Source organism: Chrysoperla carnea, chromosome 2 (assembly GCF_905475395.1).
Source record: "Chrysoperla carnea chromosome 2, inChrCarn1.1, whole genome shotgun sequence".
Taxonomy (NCBI): Eukaryota; Metazoa; Arthropoda; class Insecta; order Neuroptera; family Chrysopidae; genus Chrysoperla; species Chrysoperla carnea.
Genome location: NC_058338.1, coordinates 18016740 through 18037371, shown reverse-complemented (window position 1 = coordinate 18037371; position 20632 = coordinate 18016740). Strand labels below are relative to the sequence as shown.

The 20632-nt window shown below is 27.5% G+C and overlaps 1 protein-coding gene across 1 annotated transcript in view; it reads left to right on the top strand.

Moving 5' to 3' along the window:
- The window catches only part of LOC123292516 (neural cell adhesion molecule 1-like), a 56335-nt gene that overhangs the window by 19853 nt on the left and 15850 nt on the right, over positions 1-20632 (top strand). Inside the window, exons 2-4 of the mRNA XM_044873230.1 lie at positions 13150-13241; positions 13287-13403; positions 19929-20246. Coding sequence (XP_044729165.1) covers positions 13150-13241; positions 13287-13403; positions 19929-20246 — 527 coding nt within the window. The remainder of the gene's footprint in view (positions 1-13149; positions 13242-13286; positions 13404-19928; positions 20247-20632) is intronic.

Here is a 20632-nt window from a genome sequence, read left to right as displayed (position 1 = left end):
CCCCACAAATTTTTCGAATACGGAACCCTACACTCGCGCTTTCCATTAAATTACTTTTTTCCTGAAAGCTTTCTCCGATTTTGAAGATCATCACCTATTTATGAGTTGTTTCGGGTACGGTACCCTAAACTCGCATTTGAAACATATCTAAGAACACTCACCATTAAATTATCTTTCAAACGAAACCAAAAAATCAATCAGTTCATTCGTTTGGGCGCTACGATGCCACAAACAAACAAACGGACACATACAAATAGTGGTCAAACTTATAACATCCCTTTTTTGGTTCAGGGGTTAAAAACAATCCAAATTTTGTGATTTCATTCTAGAAATAATCGGAAATTTAAATATAATTTCAAATAAATAATTCGAACATTAAAAAAACTTGCTGGCAATTTAAAATTGGACTTTGAGTTTCTTCTCAAAAGCCAAGTCGGTACATATTAAAAGAGAAAAAACATGGTCTCATGATAAATCATAGCAAAATTAACTCTCTATTACTTTGCTTTTTAGAAAGGCTTACATTATATAAAATGAAAAATTCTAAATTTTAAGATTCTACACTCAAATTTCTCCTTTTTTATGACCTGTTTTGACTGTTAATGATATCAATGGGGCCAGCCAATTCACCATCAGATATCCACACATAAAACACTTTATATATCTTTCGTTTTATTCTACGATTAATACTTTTCAAGATATTGAAGTTGCTAGCTAACTCAAATAAAAAAATATTAAAAAATATTTTGCTCCTAACAAATATAAGCAGAAAATTCTTCAATAAATTTTAATGGGGCGAGATGAAATGGATGATAAATTTTAATGGGCTAAAGATATCATAAAATTTTCTTTTCCATTTTTTTCGGGATGAAAACAAGAATTTTGTAAGAGGATGTTAAAATATATACTGTATAATATATATAGATAGATGTATATCTTTTTAAATATTCATGTTGATAGTAGGTAGCTGCTATATACTTATACTTATATTTACTACATATAAAAACTGTATATTTAATAATGTATTAGGTATTTGCTTTATATGTATGTATATATACTTTGTTTGTTTATTTGTCAGTCATTCTTCTACTTATATAAAGTATATACTTATATTTGTTATATACTTTGTAAGATATATTGTAAGTAGGTAGGTAGGTAGGTAGGTAGGTAGGAATATATACTTACAAAAACATTTTATGTACCCATTTGTAAGTATCTATCCATGTTTGTGTAGATAAAATCTGTATTTATTTGCAGATAGATATATCTACCAATCTGTTATTTTGTATGTATAAGCATTAAAATATAATAATAAAATCTATATTATTATTTGATTTGTATGTTGTTTAAGATAGTAAGACAGTATTCAAAGTTGACTTCTTTATTTTTTTTAATTTATTCCTAGTTCCCAACATTAAGAGAAAAATAATTAGATTTTTTTACAGTAAACAACAAAATCTAGACCAGCTCAAATCTTCTCAATAATGGGTCTCGGCTGTAGAAGCCGCTATGTAAAATACTGGACTCGTTTTTTCTTTTCAGTTTATATTAATTGAATTGGTCATTTCAAAAATCTCTTAACTCATATTTTTTTCCAACATGCTTTATTAACTGAAAATGGTTCCTTAAAGGTAGATAAAGGTTCCTTAAAGGTATTCTGAGTATATAATTTACGTAAGACAATACTAACTTTATATTTTATATACTCAGAATACCTTTAAGGAATCTTCACCTACCTTAAAGGATGTATGAGCATGGCAACACATTTTTTTTTGATTGTTTGATTTAAAGACTCAAAATTTTTTTATAGGCAGACTTTTGCTCAAAGAATATGGGGTTAAAATTTCAGAATAGATATCCATGCAAATTTTTAAGAAAAAAGTCATTGAAAATCGATATAAAATACATTGACTCTTATGGAGGAATCTCAAAAAACGACATATTGAAAGTTTTTGATAGTTTTCACTTGGAATGAATGAAAACAAATTTTAAAAAAACTTTTTAATATAAAGTAAACATATCAGCAATGGCATAGAAAAGAAAAAACCAAGTGTCTCCGTCCATATAAGGGATGTAAGAGCAGGGCAGATTTAGGTGTGAAATTATTTTTGTCTTTTTTTCAACTTTGATGATGATTTTGTTATAACTTCATGAATGTAGACGAAAATAAGAATAAAATGTTTCGATATGTTCCTTGGTTTTCGAAATATCGAAAGCTGAATAACTAAACAAAATTTTCGAGATATTGAAAATTGTAATTCTTACTTTTCGTCTTATATCGTCAAGTTATAATATAATTTACCATCAAAATTGAAAAAAATATATTTTTTAAAGTTGTGTCCCCACTACCGTGCTCATCCTTAAGGAACCATTTTCAGTTGAAAAAGCATATTGGAAAATATTTTGAAATGACCGATTCAATTCATATAAATTAATTTTTTGAATAGTAAATAGATTGAAGAAAAAAAAAACTTGCCGATTTGACTAGAGTGGTATAACTTTGATACTGTCATACTACCTTAAGTGTGTTTTGTTACTTAATATATTATATGTATATTATACATGTTATGTTTATCACAAATATAAACATTAAGGGGCAAATGAATTGACTAAATGGATATTATGTTTATGTATATTTTGTATATGTAATATGTACACAATGTATTAATATCTTTAATTATTCAATACCATCAATTATTTAAACCAAGTTGAATTATTTAAAAAATCAAAACACAAATAAAATTACTTCATTACATTTTTATTCAATTCTTTATTAAACTACCAGTAGTCAGATAAAGGAATACATAAAATAGCCAATAACAGCTCCGATTTTGAAGTTTTTTTTTTAAATGATTCTTTTCGTATATTATTTAAAATCAGAAACATTTCAAATTAAGGAAATAATCTGTAGAGGGAATATACAACGTTTCGACTGATATATCGACGCCCAGCTTAAATCGATAATTATAAAAATAAAAAGAATGAAATAGAAGATGAAAGTTGGTATGATAATATTGAATATCAGTATGTCAAATAAGTATGTAATTAAGTAAGTAAACATCATTTACGTTTCAAATCTACAGATTGAAGTTAAGACAAGTGAAAACAAACAATTGACGAAGTTATTTGGGGAAAGACGGACGGACAATCGGACATGGATTTTATGAACATCTATACCAAAATTTTGTTTATATCATCAAAATTTTTAAGCGTTACAAACTTCAGACTAAACTTATTATACCTTGATATATTTCATATATACATGATATAAAAATATCGAATATTAATTCTATTCACAATCGTACAATAAAGCTATATATAACAAGAACGATCTTTTAAAAATAAAATAACGAATAATGAAATTTTTCTGTTATTAATACGAAATAAAATTTATATTTCCTGGAATAAAACTATAAAGGATATAAATTTATTTCTAACGAACTAAATATCTTACAAATGATTGATGTAGGTGTTTATTTCCTAAGGATATCCAGCATCAATAAGTAATTCATGATAATAGCATAAAATGAAAAAACAATGAACTGTTTTCATATAATACATAGGAGTATTGGGAATTTTCATGAAATTTAAATTTGGTTCAAATTTTTTTTCTGTAACTTTATTGGCTGGGCAATTCAACTAAACCATTATTTTAGTAATTACTTAAAATTAATTAATAAAAGTACAAATTCAGTGAGAAAAATTCAAAATTTCTAAATCGGGATATTCAAATTTTTAAACGGGCGTGTGACATCATAGTACTGGCTTGTCAAATTTGTTGGCATACTGTATGGCATTAATTACTTACATTTGGTATGATATTACATTAATAGCTATTATTCTACGGCTTTTTATTAGAAAACTTAATGATAACGAGTGTAAATTCTATGTTGTAAATTCATTTTTTTTTAAATGTTAAGTATACATTGAACTGTCGCCAATTGACAGATCATGTACTTATACGTCATCAACGAAAAGCGCCAAAAAACAGCGTTTAACTATGTCAAAATTATGATGTATTTTAAATATTTTTTTACACTTAATTACAGCATTTTTAAACAGTATTTATATTTTTTACTTTGTTATAACGGTGTAAACAATGAATTAAAAATATAAAAAAATACATGAAAATTCCCTATTAACAAACCTGTATACTTGATCTTGAAAAATCCTTTTAAAAAAATCCGATCTACTTTTCAGTAGCAAAACTTAAATTTTGTTTTATCCGCCACGTTCTAAGCCTAAGGCTGTGAAAACACAGCCTCCCACACTCACACACATAAATATTGAACGTGATGTTCGTATCAAATAACAGATTTACTTTTATTTATATAATATTATAATATGAAGTATTATATAATACGATGTTTAATATATGCACAAACAAAATGTTTGTTTTATTTTAATAATAATATGAATATTTTAACTTTAATATGAATTATTTATAATTATTACATAAAATATTTTGTTCATATACAATTAATAAGTATATAAATATTATAATTTATTTATACAATGAATGAGAAAACGATACAATGTTATCCCTATCCTTATATATTATTAATGTGAAAGTAAGGATGTTTGTTTGTTTGTTTGTTACGCTTTCATGCAAAAACTAGAGAATGGATTTGAATGAAACAATATATCTCATAAATCAGAATAACACAAATATAGCTTAAAAAAAATTAATTAAATTTTGTTCTGACATTTTAATGCCCAATCTGTGATCATCGCTTTGAAAAATAAATTACAGATTTCTGTTCAAAATTTAAAATACTAAATGTAAAAAAATTCATGGCCATCTTTTCTGATATACTCAATGAACTATGATTATTTTACACTTAAAAAAGTTGAAAACTCTGCATATATTTAAGGTGTGTAAAACAGTCCTTTTTGGGTGTTAGGGAAGGGAGATAGGTTAAGGTGTAGTACCCCGAATTCATTTTACTCCAAATCACTCTGTAGCTTGCGAGCAACTGCATGAAGACAATATTTACTTATTACTAGGTAAGCCATGCAACCTAGAGAATAGTTATCAATGTGAGTTAAGTTTCAAGTAAATTAAAAATCGTTTTTTATGGTTTTAAAGTAAAACATTTGGCTTTTCTTTTCATTTATCTACAAATAAGCAAATGTTCTTTGTGTTTTCACTGCTACCTAAATCAGTGCTTATTGACGGGTATTTTTAATGCATTATTTCAGTTTTAAACATAATCGTAAAATTTGGAGAAGGTATAAACTTTATACATTAAAAGCAACGTGTTGTACCACTGAGACATAATAAAAGGTATCTACGCATTATATTTTACAATTATTTTCGCCCTTGTTATAAATTACTACCGTGTATGGATAGATTACCATAGCAAATGTGGAGAAAACAAATCTCATTCACTCCGAATAAATAGAAGTAACAGTCGAAGCTGTTACTGGACGCTCAAGGATGAGGATGCCTGTAAAAAAAACTTGTTAGATTTTCGATGTTTCAATCACATTTATGATATAATTGTTCTCTAGAGTGGAATCTGAAGATTTTACGTTGAACAGAACACTTCGGAGTGGTTTTACGTATATAACACTGTAATCAATGGTACATTATGATCTTTTTCTTTGAATCGAACTTCTGTACAGCGGAACACAAATTTGTATCAACTTATTTTTACCCGTCTGTCAAGGAGTAGTTGTGTTTTTTGCGTGTATCTTGTATGTATGTACGTTTATTTGTTTGTAAATTTTGTAAATAAGTATCCTTAGATAGTTGTTTGAAAAAAATGGCGGATTTTTGGCATGAAATATGATCGTTTTCCATCCACGTTAACTTAAGACTTAATACAAAGTTGGAAAAAGTTTAAAAAATAGTTATACTGCTTCGGTCATTCAACGGAACGACTACAGTATTTGTTTTTCTTATAAAGGAAATGAATACTGATATCAATAAATTTTGGTTATAAAAATGGCTACTTGTTGGAATCTAACAATTTTTTCAATAGACTGAACCTTTGAATCAATAAAATTAACTAGAATGCCTATAAATATTATTTATTAATACAATGAGTGAGAATTCGATTCAGTTTTATATTATATCAGATTTATATCAATTATAAATATTAAAAAAAAACAATTCCGCCCACATATTTACATACTTCGCTCACGACTGTTAAAGTAGCACAGCCCCCATAGTAAATTAGAATTATAAACTTTCGAAAAGAACACGTAATGTTGGTAAATTAAATTAAATCTTATAAAAATGTGATAAATTTTTTACGAGAGCTTAGGGAAAAACGCTGCAGCATAAGTTGTATAGAAGAAACTGAATATGAAATTACTCATTTTAGAGGTAAAGATGCGCCTAACACACCTATAAAAGTTTGTTTTTGCATCTTAAGTTTAATGCTTACTTTATAAATATAATCATACAGTTTTAATCTCATATGGATACTAGACTTATATATACATATATTAACACGTCAGCACTAATTTTTATATGCAAAATAATTTCTTGCAAACTTTTGAAAATCGATTTTCTCTTTCATACTAGAACGTTCCATGCAGCAAGAACTTTCCGACAAAGAAGCTATATTAATATGATCGAAAATTGTCACTTCAGTAGGTAGTGTACGAAGAAAAATATTTATGTGTAAAACATTAAACTACTTTACTCAACAAAGTCTTTATTTTATTGCTAAAATTTAATAGTGTCCATAACTCTTTAACTGTTGGGCTTTGGACACCAGTATATAAGGCACTTTTGACAAGAATACGCTCACAAGCTGTGTTCATCGAGTCACGGACACAATGTTTGCTAAAAGAACACTTAAATATTTACAATAATAAAGACCAATCGGGACCCCGATCAATCACCCACATTATACACATTTAACCACCTAGCCTATATAATTGATTTATTTTTAATCCAACTCTATAATAGAAGAGCCAGGCCAAAAAAAATTCATTGAATTTACTAAAGCTGGATCATTTGAGGCTTGGTTATAGTAGTTGTGTATACACACGTACTTCGGTCAGTCAAGCAAACGATAGAACAGGGGTTAGATATATGCTATCGAAACCGTTAAGTTTTTCGTGGTACTAAAATTAATTTACTAAAGCTGAAAATTGTTATACAGCTAGAATATTGCAAATAGATAACAGTTATGACAGTCAGTCAGTTAAACGTTAGAACAGGGCAGGTCAGTCAGCTCTTATTTATGAACAATAAATAGATAATATTCATTTAGATAACACGGAAATCATAAATGAATCTTATCTATTTATTGTTCATAAATAAGGGCTGACTGACCAGTACTGTTCTAACATCTAACTGACTGACAATCATAACTGTTATTTATATGCAATATACAAACTGTATAACAATTTTCAGCTTCAGTAAATTCATTTTAGTATCACGTAAAACTTAAGCGTTTCGATAGCATATATCTGACCCCTGTTCTATCTTTCTCTTGACTGATCGCAGTGTGTGTACACAAGTACTATAACCAATCCTCAAATGATCCAGCTTTAGTCAATTCAACGAGTTTTTTTGGCCTGGCTGTTAATCCACTAGCACATACGTCTTGCCTGTTCATACCGTATTTAATTATAACAATTTTTTATAGTTTTTTTTTTAAACAAAATTCATTATATATATATATATATATATATATATATATACCACACATATGATGATGATATGGATATATACATAAATACATAATCATATAACATATAATATGTCAAATAAAATAAAATGTAATAAAATGAAATGAAATGAAGTGTAATATAATGGTGTGTAGTCTTCATCATAGTAGTATGTAGTGTAGACTATATCACATACAAACTACCTACCTACCTACTACATACTACATACTATGTATGTAGTGTAGACTAAAATGTAGTAAGAAGTTGATGATGTTGAAAAAAGGAAATAACACTTAAATTTAATGGTTAAGAAGAAAAAAAAAAATGTAGAAAGTATTGTATAATGTTGAATGGTATTGTATTGTATTCTATTATATTATATTGTAGTGTATGTATGACGAAATATAAAAGAAACTTACTTATTTGATATTGGTTCTTTTTTTTTATTATATTATATATTATTATTATTATTATTATCATTATTATATATATACATATATAAAAAAAAAACTCGTGAGTATCAGAGCTCTATCACTAAAGTTATATTTCCCCCTCATAATGCAATATAGTTAGTTATATATAAAAGTTATATTATCAGGATTTCATCAAATAGTAGATAACATTAAATTAATGATAATTTCTCATTTATAGAGGGAGAAGTGGTATTTTCTAGATAGAAAGATGTTGAAATTTTAGAAAACAAGTGAAAAGAAACAGATGATTGAGTTAATTGTTGAAATACTTTGCATAGAAAGTGTTTAATGTGTGCTTGCATTATTTTTACTAAATTAGAAGGATTAAAAAAAAAATGTCATTCATAGGGACTGCCGATAGTAGTGAAAACTTAGAACTTTTAGTATCAATCTGGTTTTCACATCTATTGACACTCCGAGCAACAATTATATGTACGTTTATATGGTTTTTTATTATTTAAATATATTACGGGTTGTACAAGATTATGACAAAATTTAAATACAATTCAATTGAAATAACAATTAATGTACAATCATATGATTTCTGGATAGTATTTTTTACCCCTACCAAAAAGTGTCCAATGGAGCTCAAGAAGTTTTCACTTCAAAAAACAACACCATTATGACTATCTTTCGAAAGCATTTTTAGAACTTTTCTTCGTTTTTCGAGAATCTTTACACAATACCTCTGACTGACGCTTCGAAAGAAGTGTGGACCTCCCCCTCTTCCATTTACATACCAAATTTCATCTCATTTGAACTAAAAAACGGCGCTGGAGACGCCAAAATTAGCGAGATATCTCCAAAATAAAAACCCATGAATTGTGCTCTGGGAGTTATAAAAGAGATTTATAACGAGCTTCCATTCTTCCCCCACTTAGCCTTCAATTCAATGTATAAGTCTATATTTTCGGGTAAAATATAACTAAAAATTGGTATTCCATTGTATAATATTAACACTATATAATATTCACTTGTATTGATCATATTATACGATATATTATATACATAATATAACATAATTATATTCTATTACATATTGTTATATGTCAATAGATATAATAACCTTTTTTTATACAGAGTGTACTATTAAAAAATGAATCAAATACCGGTAAGTGTAATGTACACTTCTCTGTTGCAAAAAATGATAAATTTATAAAAAATTTCTTATAAAGGTATAGCAATATTAAACTATTTCTGAAAAAAGATTTAGCAATATTACAAAAAAACATGCCATACAATCAACTGACAATTCATTTTTAGTTATACAGGATTGTTTAATAAAATATTATCGCGTAAATGGGAAATATTATGTCCGAAAAGATGATACCACTTAAAACAGAACTCGATTTTTGTACTACCCGTTCGATATTCGGTGACCAAACTGATGGATCAAACAAACTTCCAAGTGATTTCGATTGGTCCTAGGAAAGGATGATAATTTGTCAATAGATTTTAGTAATTGGTCCAAATATGAAGTCTTAACGATCACATTTTTGATAGAATTGGATTGTAGTTGGTTTAAAATAGAGAACTTGTATGTTTTTTAATTTTATTTTTGTTTTCAAAAGTTTACTAAATGTAAATTCTCCAAATAGACACAAGAGATTCAATAATGGTTACTTTTTCCATCTTTGATGATGAGACCCTAAAAAAAATGTAACTATAGGAAATAAGCATGTATACAATGCAGATATTTAAACTTTGGACCAAAATATTTAGGACTTAAAATAAATATTTTTACAAATAAAGTCAAGAAAAATATTTATTTTTTTTAAAGTGAATATGAAAATATAAAAATATAAAAATGAAAATACGAATATGGAAATATTGAAATACTAACGGAATATGTAAACATTTATTTGTCAAAATACAGACATCTTCAATATGAAAGTTGCACTGAACTAGAATCCAAGAATGTTTTGTTTTCAGTATTATACATATTATACAGGTGGTTTAAAAGTGCTCTTTATACGTTGATATGCTCTTTATACGTTGATAAACGTTCTCCTAAATTTTATTGGATAACCATAGTATTTAAGTTCCTACCATTTCAAAAACGCTATTGTCAAGATTGTGTTTCATAACTTTTTTCTCTACGAAAATTTGCATTATTGGAGACTTATTCACCCGACAGCTTACAAATTTCAATGTTCAAGTGCTTTTTCAAGTTTAACTTAATTTTTGTATTTCTTTTATTCACTTATTGAATATTGTCCTCAATGAATATTCATTAATTTTAAGCGGTATAATGTTAAAAGTTTTCCAAGCTCTCTTAAACATAATTTCCTGGTTATGAAAATTTCGTACTGAAAAAAATTATTAAGCACGACTTTAAGAAGTCTTTTCGTAAACTCAACAGCCTTCAATAATTATAGGGTATTTAAATAATCAATCAGCTAACATCTATGGTAGCCTAACAGTTATATTAGTTGTAATATCATTTTTTTATGCAATTCTTAATATTGAAACGGGCACCATATTAACTATACACCATAATTAAAACTGACAGCATAATTATTAAATGAGTATATTAAATTTTTTTTTTAAATTAAATCTTTTAGATTAAATTATAACTTTTAAAAAGTAAAACTTTTAAATCTAGATACAACACATTGTGGTTAAAAAACAAACAAACAATGATTAAATTCGTGTATTGAACATTTTATAAAATAAAATAAAATGAATTAAGTTAGCGTGACTGATATGAACAATAATACTAATAAACATTCGACTACTTATTTATCTATCTATATCTATATAATACAATACAGGGTAAAGGATTGTACCATGGCAATGTATCTTGGAAAAATATTATATATGCAATTTCGTTTCTTATTTTCACAATTTTTAATGTAACAAGTTTAATTAATTGCCATTTTGACATGTACTATACAATTTACATGTAAAGAATTGCATATTAGTCATAAAAGCATTCTTTAACGCCAAGATTATCTACTGGAAGCGCTTGTGTCGATTTTATTATCTCTACTGTGACTACGCACCCAACGAATAACAACACATTTTCATATATGTCGTTTTCATGTTTCCATGATCACCTTAGATGCCAGACTTAATTGTATTCGTCTAAAAAGAACCTTCACAGCAGCTCACGATACCGTAACGTAAATTGTGATCAAAGGTATAACACTTTTCCATAAATATAAACACCTAACCTACATCATCTACCTTGACTATGTCTATTTACCTAACTAGTACTATAACAGTACTACCTACGTCTATCTAATCCATACACCTTTAATAAATAGTTTTATAGTAAATTATCTATTATTTATACAACACTAACAATATTAGATATATAAATATATAATCAAATTGTAAATATAATATACTATAATATATCTATGTATCATATAATTAAACTAAATCATTTTATAAGTAATTAGCTAAATAATCATCAGCTTGCATATTATTTATATACAGGTGATTCATTTTAAATTTAATACAGTTTATTGTTTCAAAATATTTTAACTCTCTAAAATTGAATTAGATGGGTTCTAGGTTTTGAAATTAGATGGGTTCTCGGTTTTTTAATAACGCACTTTAAAGTGAAATTGCTTTAACAATTTTTACAGATTTTGAAGGTGAAAGTGAGCTTTATCCAAAAAACAAATCCATAATTCTATTTACTCAATATATTGTTCTCCTATTAGTCCTCCTATCAATATAGATCATCAAAAATTGTCCTAAATGGACTGAACCAAATTTCTATGATTCTTTTTGCCAGCCATTTGGAGGGTCGATAAATATAAGTTTGATAATATAAAAGAATAAATAACGGCAGACAAAAGAGTGACGTCAAAATACGAAAATTGAAATTTGACACTCAAGTCACTGTTAAATCTTCAATTTTCTTGATCGCCAAACTTATCTCCGTCAATAGCAGACAAAGAGAACCATATAAATTAAACCCAATTAATGGTTTAGGTTAACGGTTGATGACATATTAAAGCAAATAATTGTTGGAAATTTTCTAATAAAAGCTTACTTTCGATTTGACGTCACACCAAATATGAATTTTTGTACTAATAAGTACCTATATGTTTATGAATAGCTATTATGAGTGTACAGGAAAACCAGAATTTTTCTAAACAAAAAAGTCTTGATAATGTAATTTCAGGTACACACTCGTATAAAATCTTAAAAAGTAAAAATCTGTGGAAAGTTGGGGATTTGAAAATTTGCGGATGGAGCACATCACACCCATATTGCAAGGTATACAGGGTGGACCTTTTTAATCTATTATGGCTTATTAGCTCGTTTTGTAGATAGCCAATCAAAAAATAACTTAAACAAAATTTGCAGAGTTGGATGGTGGATATCATGTTCTGAGATCAGATTGGACCTAATTGTCCAGGTTGCTTTAATAGTCAATTAAGATCCTAAAAGTCAACAGATATAATAAGGAAAAAAAACACACTAGCTACAGAAAAATGATTTAGTCAAAAGTTATCAAGAGAAATAGAGGACATTTGCCTATACTCGTGACTTTAACCTGAAATTCTAGTTGCAAAGTCATTAGGATCTTTAAATGATCTTGAAAGTTTACCTGGACTTAAAAGTTGAATAGCATTTATTGATTTTAAATAAAAATGTTAGTTCTTTAAGAAGGTTCAATTTTCTAATTAAAAGTGTTATTCTATCTCTAACATTTTCGGATCTAAATTGACTATTAAAGCAATCCGGAAAACTTGGTCAAATCTGATTGCAGAAAATGATGTCTCCCATGGAACTCTGCAAATTTTTTAAAAGTTATTTTTTGATTACTTAAATTCAAAACTAGCTACTAGTTATAATAGATGAAATGTTCCACAATTTATAGAGCTAAAAATAGGTAATTTTCCACTGTGGACAGTTGCTCAAAGTGCCCATACTATAATAAATAAATATAAATTTCTCATTTATCAAAATAAAAATCCTAAAATATATAAATAATGCTAATAATACAATTGTGTAAATTATAATTTTTAGTGTCTGATGACATATTTATTAATATTAATTTTTATATTTTATTGATTTACAGTTTTGATGTACGTGGTAAACCATTAAAAGAGGCACGTCATTGGTCAGCACCAGAAGTATTTGGGAGTCGTGCATATTTTAAAACATCAAACGGTAACAACGATGGTGATAACAATAACGATCATACACATAGTACAGATGTAGCACAATTAGTTATTAATGATATTAAGCGGCATGATGAAGGTGTTTATCGTTGTCGAGTTGATTTTCGTAATACACAAACACGTTCATTTCGTTATAATTTAACTGTTATTGGTAAGTACCTAATTCACTTATTCCATCTCTCTCTCTATTTATAAAAATAAAATACGGTTACATTTTTAATTAATTCATACATAAATTAACAGCAAATATCAATAATTTAATTAATGTCACACGTAATAAATAATAATTACTCTCACTGTCCCAAAATATGATATATTTATTATACATATGTTATGGCGTATACAAAATGTTTCAGGAAGTAGGGAAAATATAATAGCGTACATTTTTTGAACTTATTTGCAACAAGTGAAAAATTTTTCTGGGTATAGTCTCTGGGCAATAATTATATTGATAGAACTGTCCAGTTATGAACCCGGAAAATTTATAAATACCTGCTGTTTATCCTATTCTATTTGATTCTTTAGTCCACTCTCAACAAAGCGTCGTATCTATAGTCCGATATAAAATTTCAAATTTGAAAGTTTCAGACATTAAGCGTATTTCACTGAGCTGATATTAATCATTAGTTTGATAGGAAGTATTGAATACTCCTTTTTCATTTAATCAAAAAATCGATTAAAAATTGCAATTTCAGAGTAGGTATAAATAATTTCCTAGTTTATAGAGAAGTAAATGTAATAGGTTCGATAATAAAAATCACGGTTTTCAACATATTTTAAAATTTTCAAGTGAAAATAGCATCACAACATAATTTGGAGAAGAAGTAAGTATGCCTGAGTGTGTATATTTTAAACACAATATTTATAATTTCTGTCACATACATCGCTGTCGCCCCTGAAACATCTCGTACAGAAATATAAATCATATATTTTGCGCCAGATGGAGTTTTATTGATAATTCATCAATTTATTCATTTTAATTAAAATATTCCAAAAACTAGGATTTCAATTTCTTTTAAATAATTTTCTAATGTACTACATATGTTTCAACACAAACTGTTTATCGAGAGCAAAGCAAAATAGTATATCATAATTATTTACTCATCGATAAATTTATGACTCCTTCAGGAAGATATTTATTTCTGCGTTTTTAATGATTTTGAATAAATAAATACCAAATGAACATAAATAATTTTTTTATTTTAAGAAAAGACAAAATTTTAACACGTATCGATTGATGCAGTATTAAAACTTGTATGCTTTTCAGCTGCAATCTTTATCATCTCGTATCGTTTGTGCTCTGGTTAGTTAATAATAAGATGATAATAATAAGAACCCCAAAAATAAAATGGCTGTCAGACTTTTTCAAAATTGTTGGTTTTGTGATTAATACATTTTTATGATCAGTACTAAATTCTATGGAGATTGGTTGAAAAATTTTTCGTTTATACCTCTTGTTACTTATCGCCTGTCGCTCAAATATTTATTTCCGGTTTTGCTTATATTTTCCGAAAATCGAGATTATTATTATTATTACCTTCCCGGGACTTTTCTAGTTATTAAAGCATGACTTAAATTTATTCAAGCAAAAGGTAATTGTTACGTTAAATAAGTAGATAAACACACATTGTTCATAAATAAGGGCTGACTGACCAGCTCTGTTCTAAGGTTGAACTGGCTGACTGTCATAACTGTTATCTATATGCCATATGCAAGCTGTATAACAATTTTGAGCTTTAGTAAATTCATTTTAGTACTACGTTAAACTGTTTCGATAGCATATATCTGACCCCTGTTCTATCGTTCGCTATTGATATCAGTATATGAGTGTACACAACTACTATAACCAATATTCTAATGATTTTTTTGGCCTTGCTCTTCCATTATAAAATCTAGGCGTGTCTTTGGAAGGATTTTTTGCCTTTAAACAATTGGAGAACGGTCATGACATAATTACAATGAACTTGATATTATATAATAAACTTTTTCTTCCCACGGACAATAAATTTAAAGTTTGAGAAGTTTGCATGCACAAATACATGCTTTTTTATTCAATTAAACACTAAAATGGATTATTGCATGATTAGTTAATTATATTTTTGATTTTGTCCAATTCTTTTCACTCAAATATTTCACCTGTATTAGTGTGCGTGCCATGTCAACATGTCCAAAATGACATTTAAAATATATAAAAATTTAGAATGCATGTTGTTGATATTAAATTTGAATAGAATGAATATTTTGACATAATATTTTTTGAAAATGAGCCTATTTAAATAAAAATAATGATTAAACATAACTTATAGACATTAAACATATAAAAAGAATTGTATAATAATAAATATAATATATATATAAATAAAATAAAATTAAAATATAAATAATGAGAACAACATTAAAATGATATCGTATTCGTATATACACTACGTATCCGTAATTAATATAAAATAAGACATAAATATTACGTTTTATTTCAAATTCTATGTTTCTATTATATTCTATGTTTGTAGGTTTTTATTAACATTCTAATAGAAATTTATTAAGTCACCTCGAAAATCGATATAATAGACAGTTCCAGTACATTTTTCGATGTACCAAAAACACGTCGAATCGATTGTAGGGGCAAAAAAATTATTTCTATAATAAAATATTTACATTTAAAAGTGTTCTGCAATAAATATACCTACTCGCTTAAAAAAATTGTGACATTAACGTCATCTTTTATGACAATTCATAAAATATCAAAGAGTTTATATAAATAGAAATCGCCAGGACCCAAAACTTGCGATATGATGAATGAGAGAGAAAACTATCAGTGAGTTCTCTTGTATCCTCATTGATTAGCCGTAAACAAAAAACGCTATGTTTCTTGGCTTGTTTCCTTATATAACAAATGGATTATATTAATTATCCTGAAAATTATTGGTATGATATCTCAGAGTCAATTCCACCACATCTTCTTCTGTTTATATTTATTGGTGTTTATATTCTTTAATTACAATATTCATTATACTATATACAACAGGAAAAACATTACATTATACGTATTTATGTTTAAATTTTATAGTCAAAACCCTTATATAGTTTAAAAGTCTATGGTAAGTTTACTGCTGTCATAGAACACCCTCCAAATTTTAGGCTATTAATATATTTTACTGAAAATATAATTAATATAAGCAAAAATACTTGTTTAATATCATTTTTAAAGTCTTTCTATGCAGGAAAACACATTTACACTGACCATTTGTTACTTCCAATCACGGTTAAAAACCAACTTGCAGTTTTATCGTCACAGATCCAGACTGAATGGTTCATAAGAAAAGCACATATTTAAATATGTTTAAAGTATTACGACCACCAAGGGAATTTTAGATTGAGGGTTGAAATTATTTGTACCTTATATTCAACTTTGACGATAAATTTTCTTATAACTTCATGAATGTAGACGAAAAATTAGTATAAAATTTTTCGATATCTGCATTGGTTTTCCGAATATCAAAAGCTAAATAATTAAACAATTTTCGATGTTTTGAAAATTTTATTCTTACTTTTTTGTCTTATATTGTGAAGTTATAACATATTTCATCATCAAAATTGAAAATATATATATTTTAAAATTTCTGTCCTCATTACCGTGCTCATACATCCTTAACAACGGGTTTTGTAAGGCCGCCTAAAACACCCCGATTTAGCTCATTCATGAACTTCACTTTTAAAAATATCAAAAGAAATCAAGTAAATAAAAGTAACATTCTTGGTGTAAGTGACTTTAAAGGGGCACATTAGAGATACCTGAAAAAGATTACTATTTGAACCCGCTGAAGATCAGCGAAGGATGTCGTAAGCTTTTCGAAATGTTTGCTAAAGAATTCACGATCCAAGTGGATTAATCTTTTAATCGAATGAGAAGGTCATATTTATAATAATTTATTTTCTAATTTATAAACACCTATTTTAAGTTTAAATCTTTGGATATTTCCGAATTTAAGCTAAATATTAAAAAATTTACTGTTATTTTTCCTTTCATTTCACCAAGCTCCAACAGAATTTATCATAAAAATAGTTAATATGCATATAAAACTTTTATCTTTTAAACTATCAGTAACAAACTGCAACAAAGCCTTTTAACATTTTCCGTTTTGAAATAATAAGTATATTAAATAATGCTTCTCTATGCTTTTTTCGAGAAAATAAACAATCTCAAAAATTGATTATACTTACATACAACAGGCAAGAACAGCTAGACACAACGAACAAAAACGTCATAAATATCTTTATATTACCTAACTACAATCCTTCAACCCCCTGCCAGTTAGTACATACTAATTTTGACCATTTTTTGTTACAAAACAATGGATATAGTGAATAATACGTTGTAGTGTTGTGAAACCCTTGCTAGAAATACGGACGGTCGGTCCCCTCCGGAAAACAGCATACATGAAGGTTTCATGTTCATGATACTTCAATGTAGATATGAAATAATTATTTCCTTAAAATTCATCCTATTTTAGGGAGAAAAATCAGTTTTTCCGGAATAATTCCCTCTCATTTATTGTAGACAAAACTACTATCTCGTTTGACTATTTTGCGTTATAAAATAATTTAGTATAAATGTGGTTCTCAACAGAGAAAAGATTGTAAAACACGATGTAATTTTAAGGAAAAGGGTAATCTTTCATCTATGCTATCTGGTTAAAAATAAAAATGTAACTAACAAAATTTTGGAAAAAAACTTCCTTTTAATATAATTTTTTTCAGGAAAACGTTATTTTTCATTTTCCGTCTCAAATGATTTTTGACCAAGTTGAATCAAAATTTAGAATTTTAGAAAACTTGGAAAATGTTGGTAGAAAAAATTCGATAATTTTTATTTACACACCTTTTCATTATAAATTTGAGATTCTCAACTAAAATTAACAACAGATTTTCAAGGTTTAAGAACCTAAGAATAGAGATAACAAACAAAAATGAAAATTTGGAGACAATATGAGCCTTTCACCTTTTTCTGCTTTACTGCACTACTATTAAAATTATCAAAAAAATCATGGTGTTAGAAAAGTCTACAAATTTATAAGACAATTATTGAATATCTTTTCTAATGCATAATAATAGTTGGAAAACTGCCGCTGTTGGCATTAATGCCCATAACTTCCTTTTCTAAGTAGGCAAGCGTTACAATGCACCCCTTCAAACCTTCGCATCCACTTAACTGGTTACAAATTTTGGACAGAAAATAGTTCTTGAGCCAAGTAAATGTCCTCTTTCAGGAAATCGATTTTTCTGTATGTAAAACCTAAAAAGTGTCATTATTTTGAACCATACTGTATAGCAATTATTTATGAAACATTTAGAGTTTAAACATTGATTTGAAATATAATTGGTTTGAAATATAATAACATAAACATAACTACTTTATCATTTAATGTACATATGTTATAATTATTATAAATATATTAAACATCCTGTATTTAATTATGTATACCTTTATTAACACTATAACTGTAACAGTATGTACTAATCTACCTACTAGGTAACCGACCTAAATATTAATTAATATATGTATATTATTATAGATATATAAATAAACCTAATTTTAATTAAAAATAAGAAAAGAAAAATATTAATATTTAAAAAAGCATTAAACTGATTTAATAAAGAAATGAAAATTACACGCAGTTCTCTCTTGCATTCAGGGCAAATTTATATTTTTGAAGTGAAAACTTCTTTAGCGGCGTTGTACACTTTTTTTGTAATGGGTAAAAAATGTTAAACTCGCGACAGAGTCACGTGTCCTGATCGAAAAAGCGTAAGACTATGTCACAGTCAGTACACAGGCTCTCGCCCGATCACTGAAGATCACTGAAGTTAAGCAACATTGGGTTCAGTCAGTACTTGGATGGGTGACCGCTTGGGAACACTGTGTGCGGTTGCCTTTTTATTAAAAATATAATTTTTTTTGGTTTTGTTTTTTTTTTTTAAGTGAAGGCTTCTTTAGCGGCGTTATACACTTTTTTTTGTAATGGGTAAAAAATGTTCGTTCATGAAATTGTCATGTTTGTGTAGGATAGCGCAATAAATAAATACTGTATTCTACCACATAAATGATAGTACTTTTATACTGATAATTAAAGCAATTCGTGCAAAATTATTCCCTGGCCATTCCAAAATATCAAAAATGCACAACGTTAATATTCAAGTTTTCACTTCTGCCGGAGTGCAACTCCCGGAGTGCAACATGTCGTTTTTTTTTAATAAATTGAAACTTGTTGGCAATGCCAAATGTACGTACCATATAAAAAAAAGCAATTCTATTTAAAAAAATTCTTTAAAATGATAAAAATCAATATCTTCTCGAAATTTCTTCAAAACTTCTATCATTAGCGATTTAGGCTGGGGGGTCGATATATCAGTCGCGATATTGCCTATTCCTCCTCCAGATTATTTCGTCCACCTGAAATGTTTCTGATTTTAAATAATATACAAAAAGTATCATTTTGAAAAAAAAAAAATCATCAAAATTGGAGCTGTTATTGAGGACTTCCAGGTAAAAACATTTATTGATGCAACTACAAGTTCTTTCAAAATATTTATCATCCAGAATTTACCATTTACCATATTAATTCCCAAAATTGATTATATGCTTAAATAAATGATTAATATTCTTTTTTTTTTATAGTGCCACCAAATGAACCACAAATATTAGATCGTTGGGGACGGCAATTAACAAATAAAACCTTAGGACCATTGGATGTTGGTGATGATATAATACTAACGTGTCGTGTGATTGGTGGTAAACCAGAACCAATTGTCCGATGGTTATTAAATGGTATCATTATTGATAGTGAATATGAGCATAATATTGGTGATGTGATTGAGAATCGTTTAACATGGCCATCAATTCAGCGATCGGATTTTAAATCAATATTTACATGTCAAACATTAAATACAAAATTAACGCAGCCAAAAGAATCATATATTATATTAGATTTATACTGTAAGTATTAAAATACAGGGTAGGATCGAGAACTGTGTGGTTTTGAAAGCGCTGTTAACTATATCGTATTATTTTTTTACCCCCTTAAATACATAAAAAAGTATTAAAAAGTTATAAGTTTGACCGTTAGTGTGTTTGTCTGTCTGTGATATCTTAGCGCCTAAACCGATGAACCGAATTTAATTTTTTTGATTTCATTTGAAAGTAAATTTAACGGACAGTTTTCTTAGCTATGTTTCTACTGCGAACTTAGGGTAAGATATCCGAAAAAAACTAAAAAATTGGTGATGATCTTCAAAATCAATTCAGTTTGGAAAAGGCATAACATATAATTTTGACATATAAATAATTACAAAAATTCGTCCCAAAAAATGATGGCTTTCTAA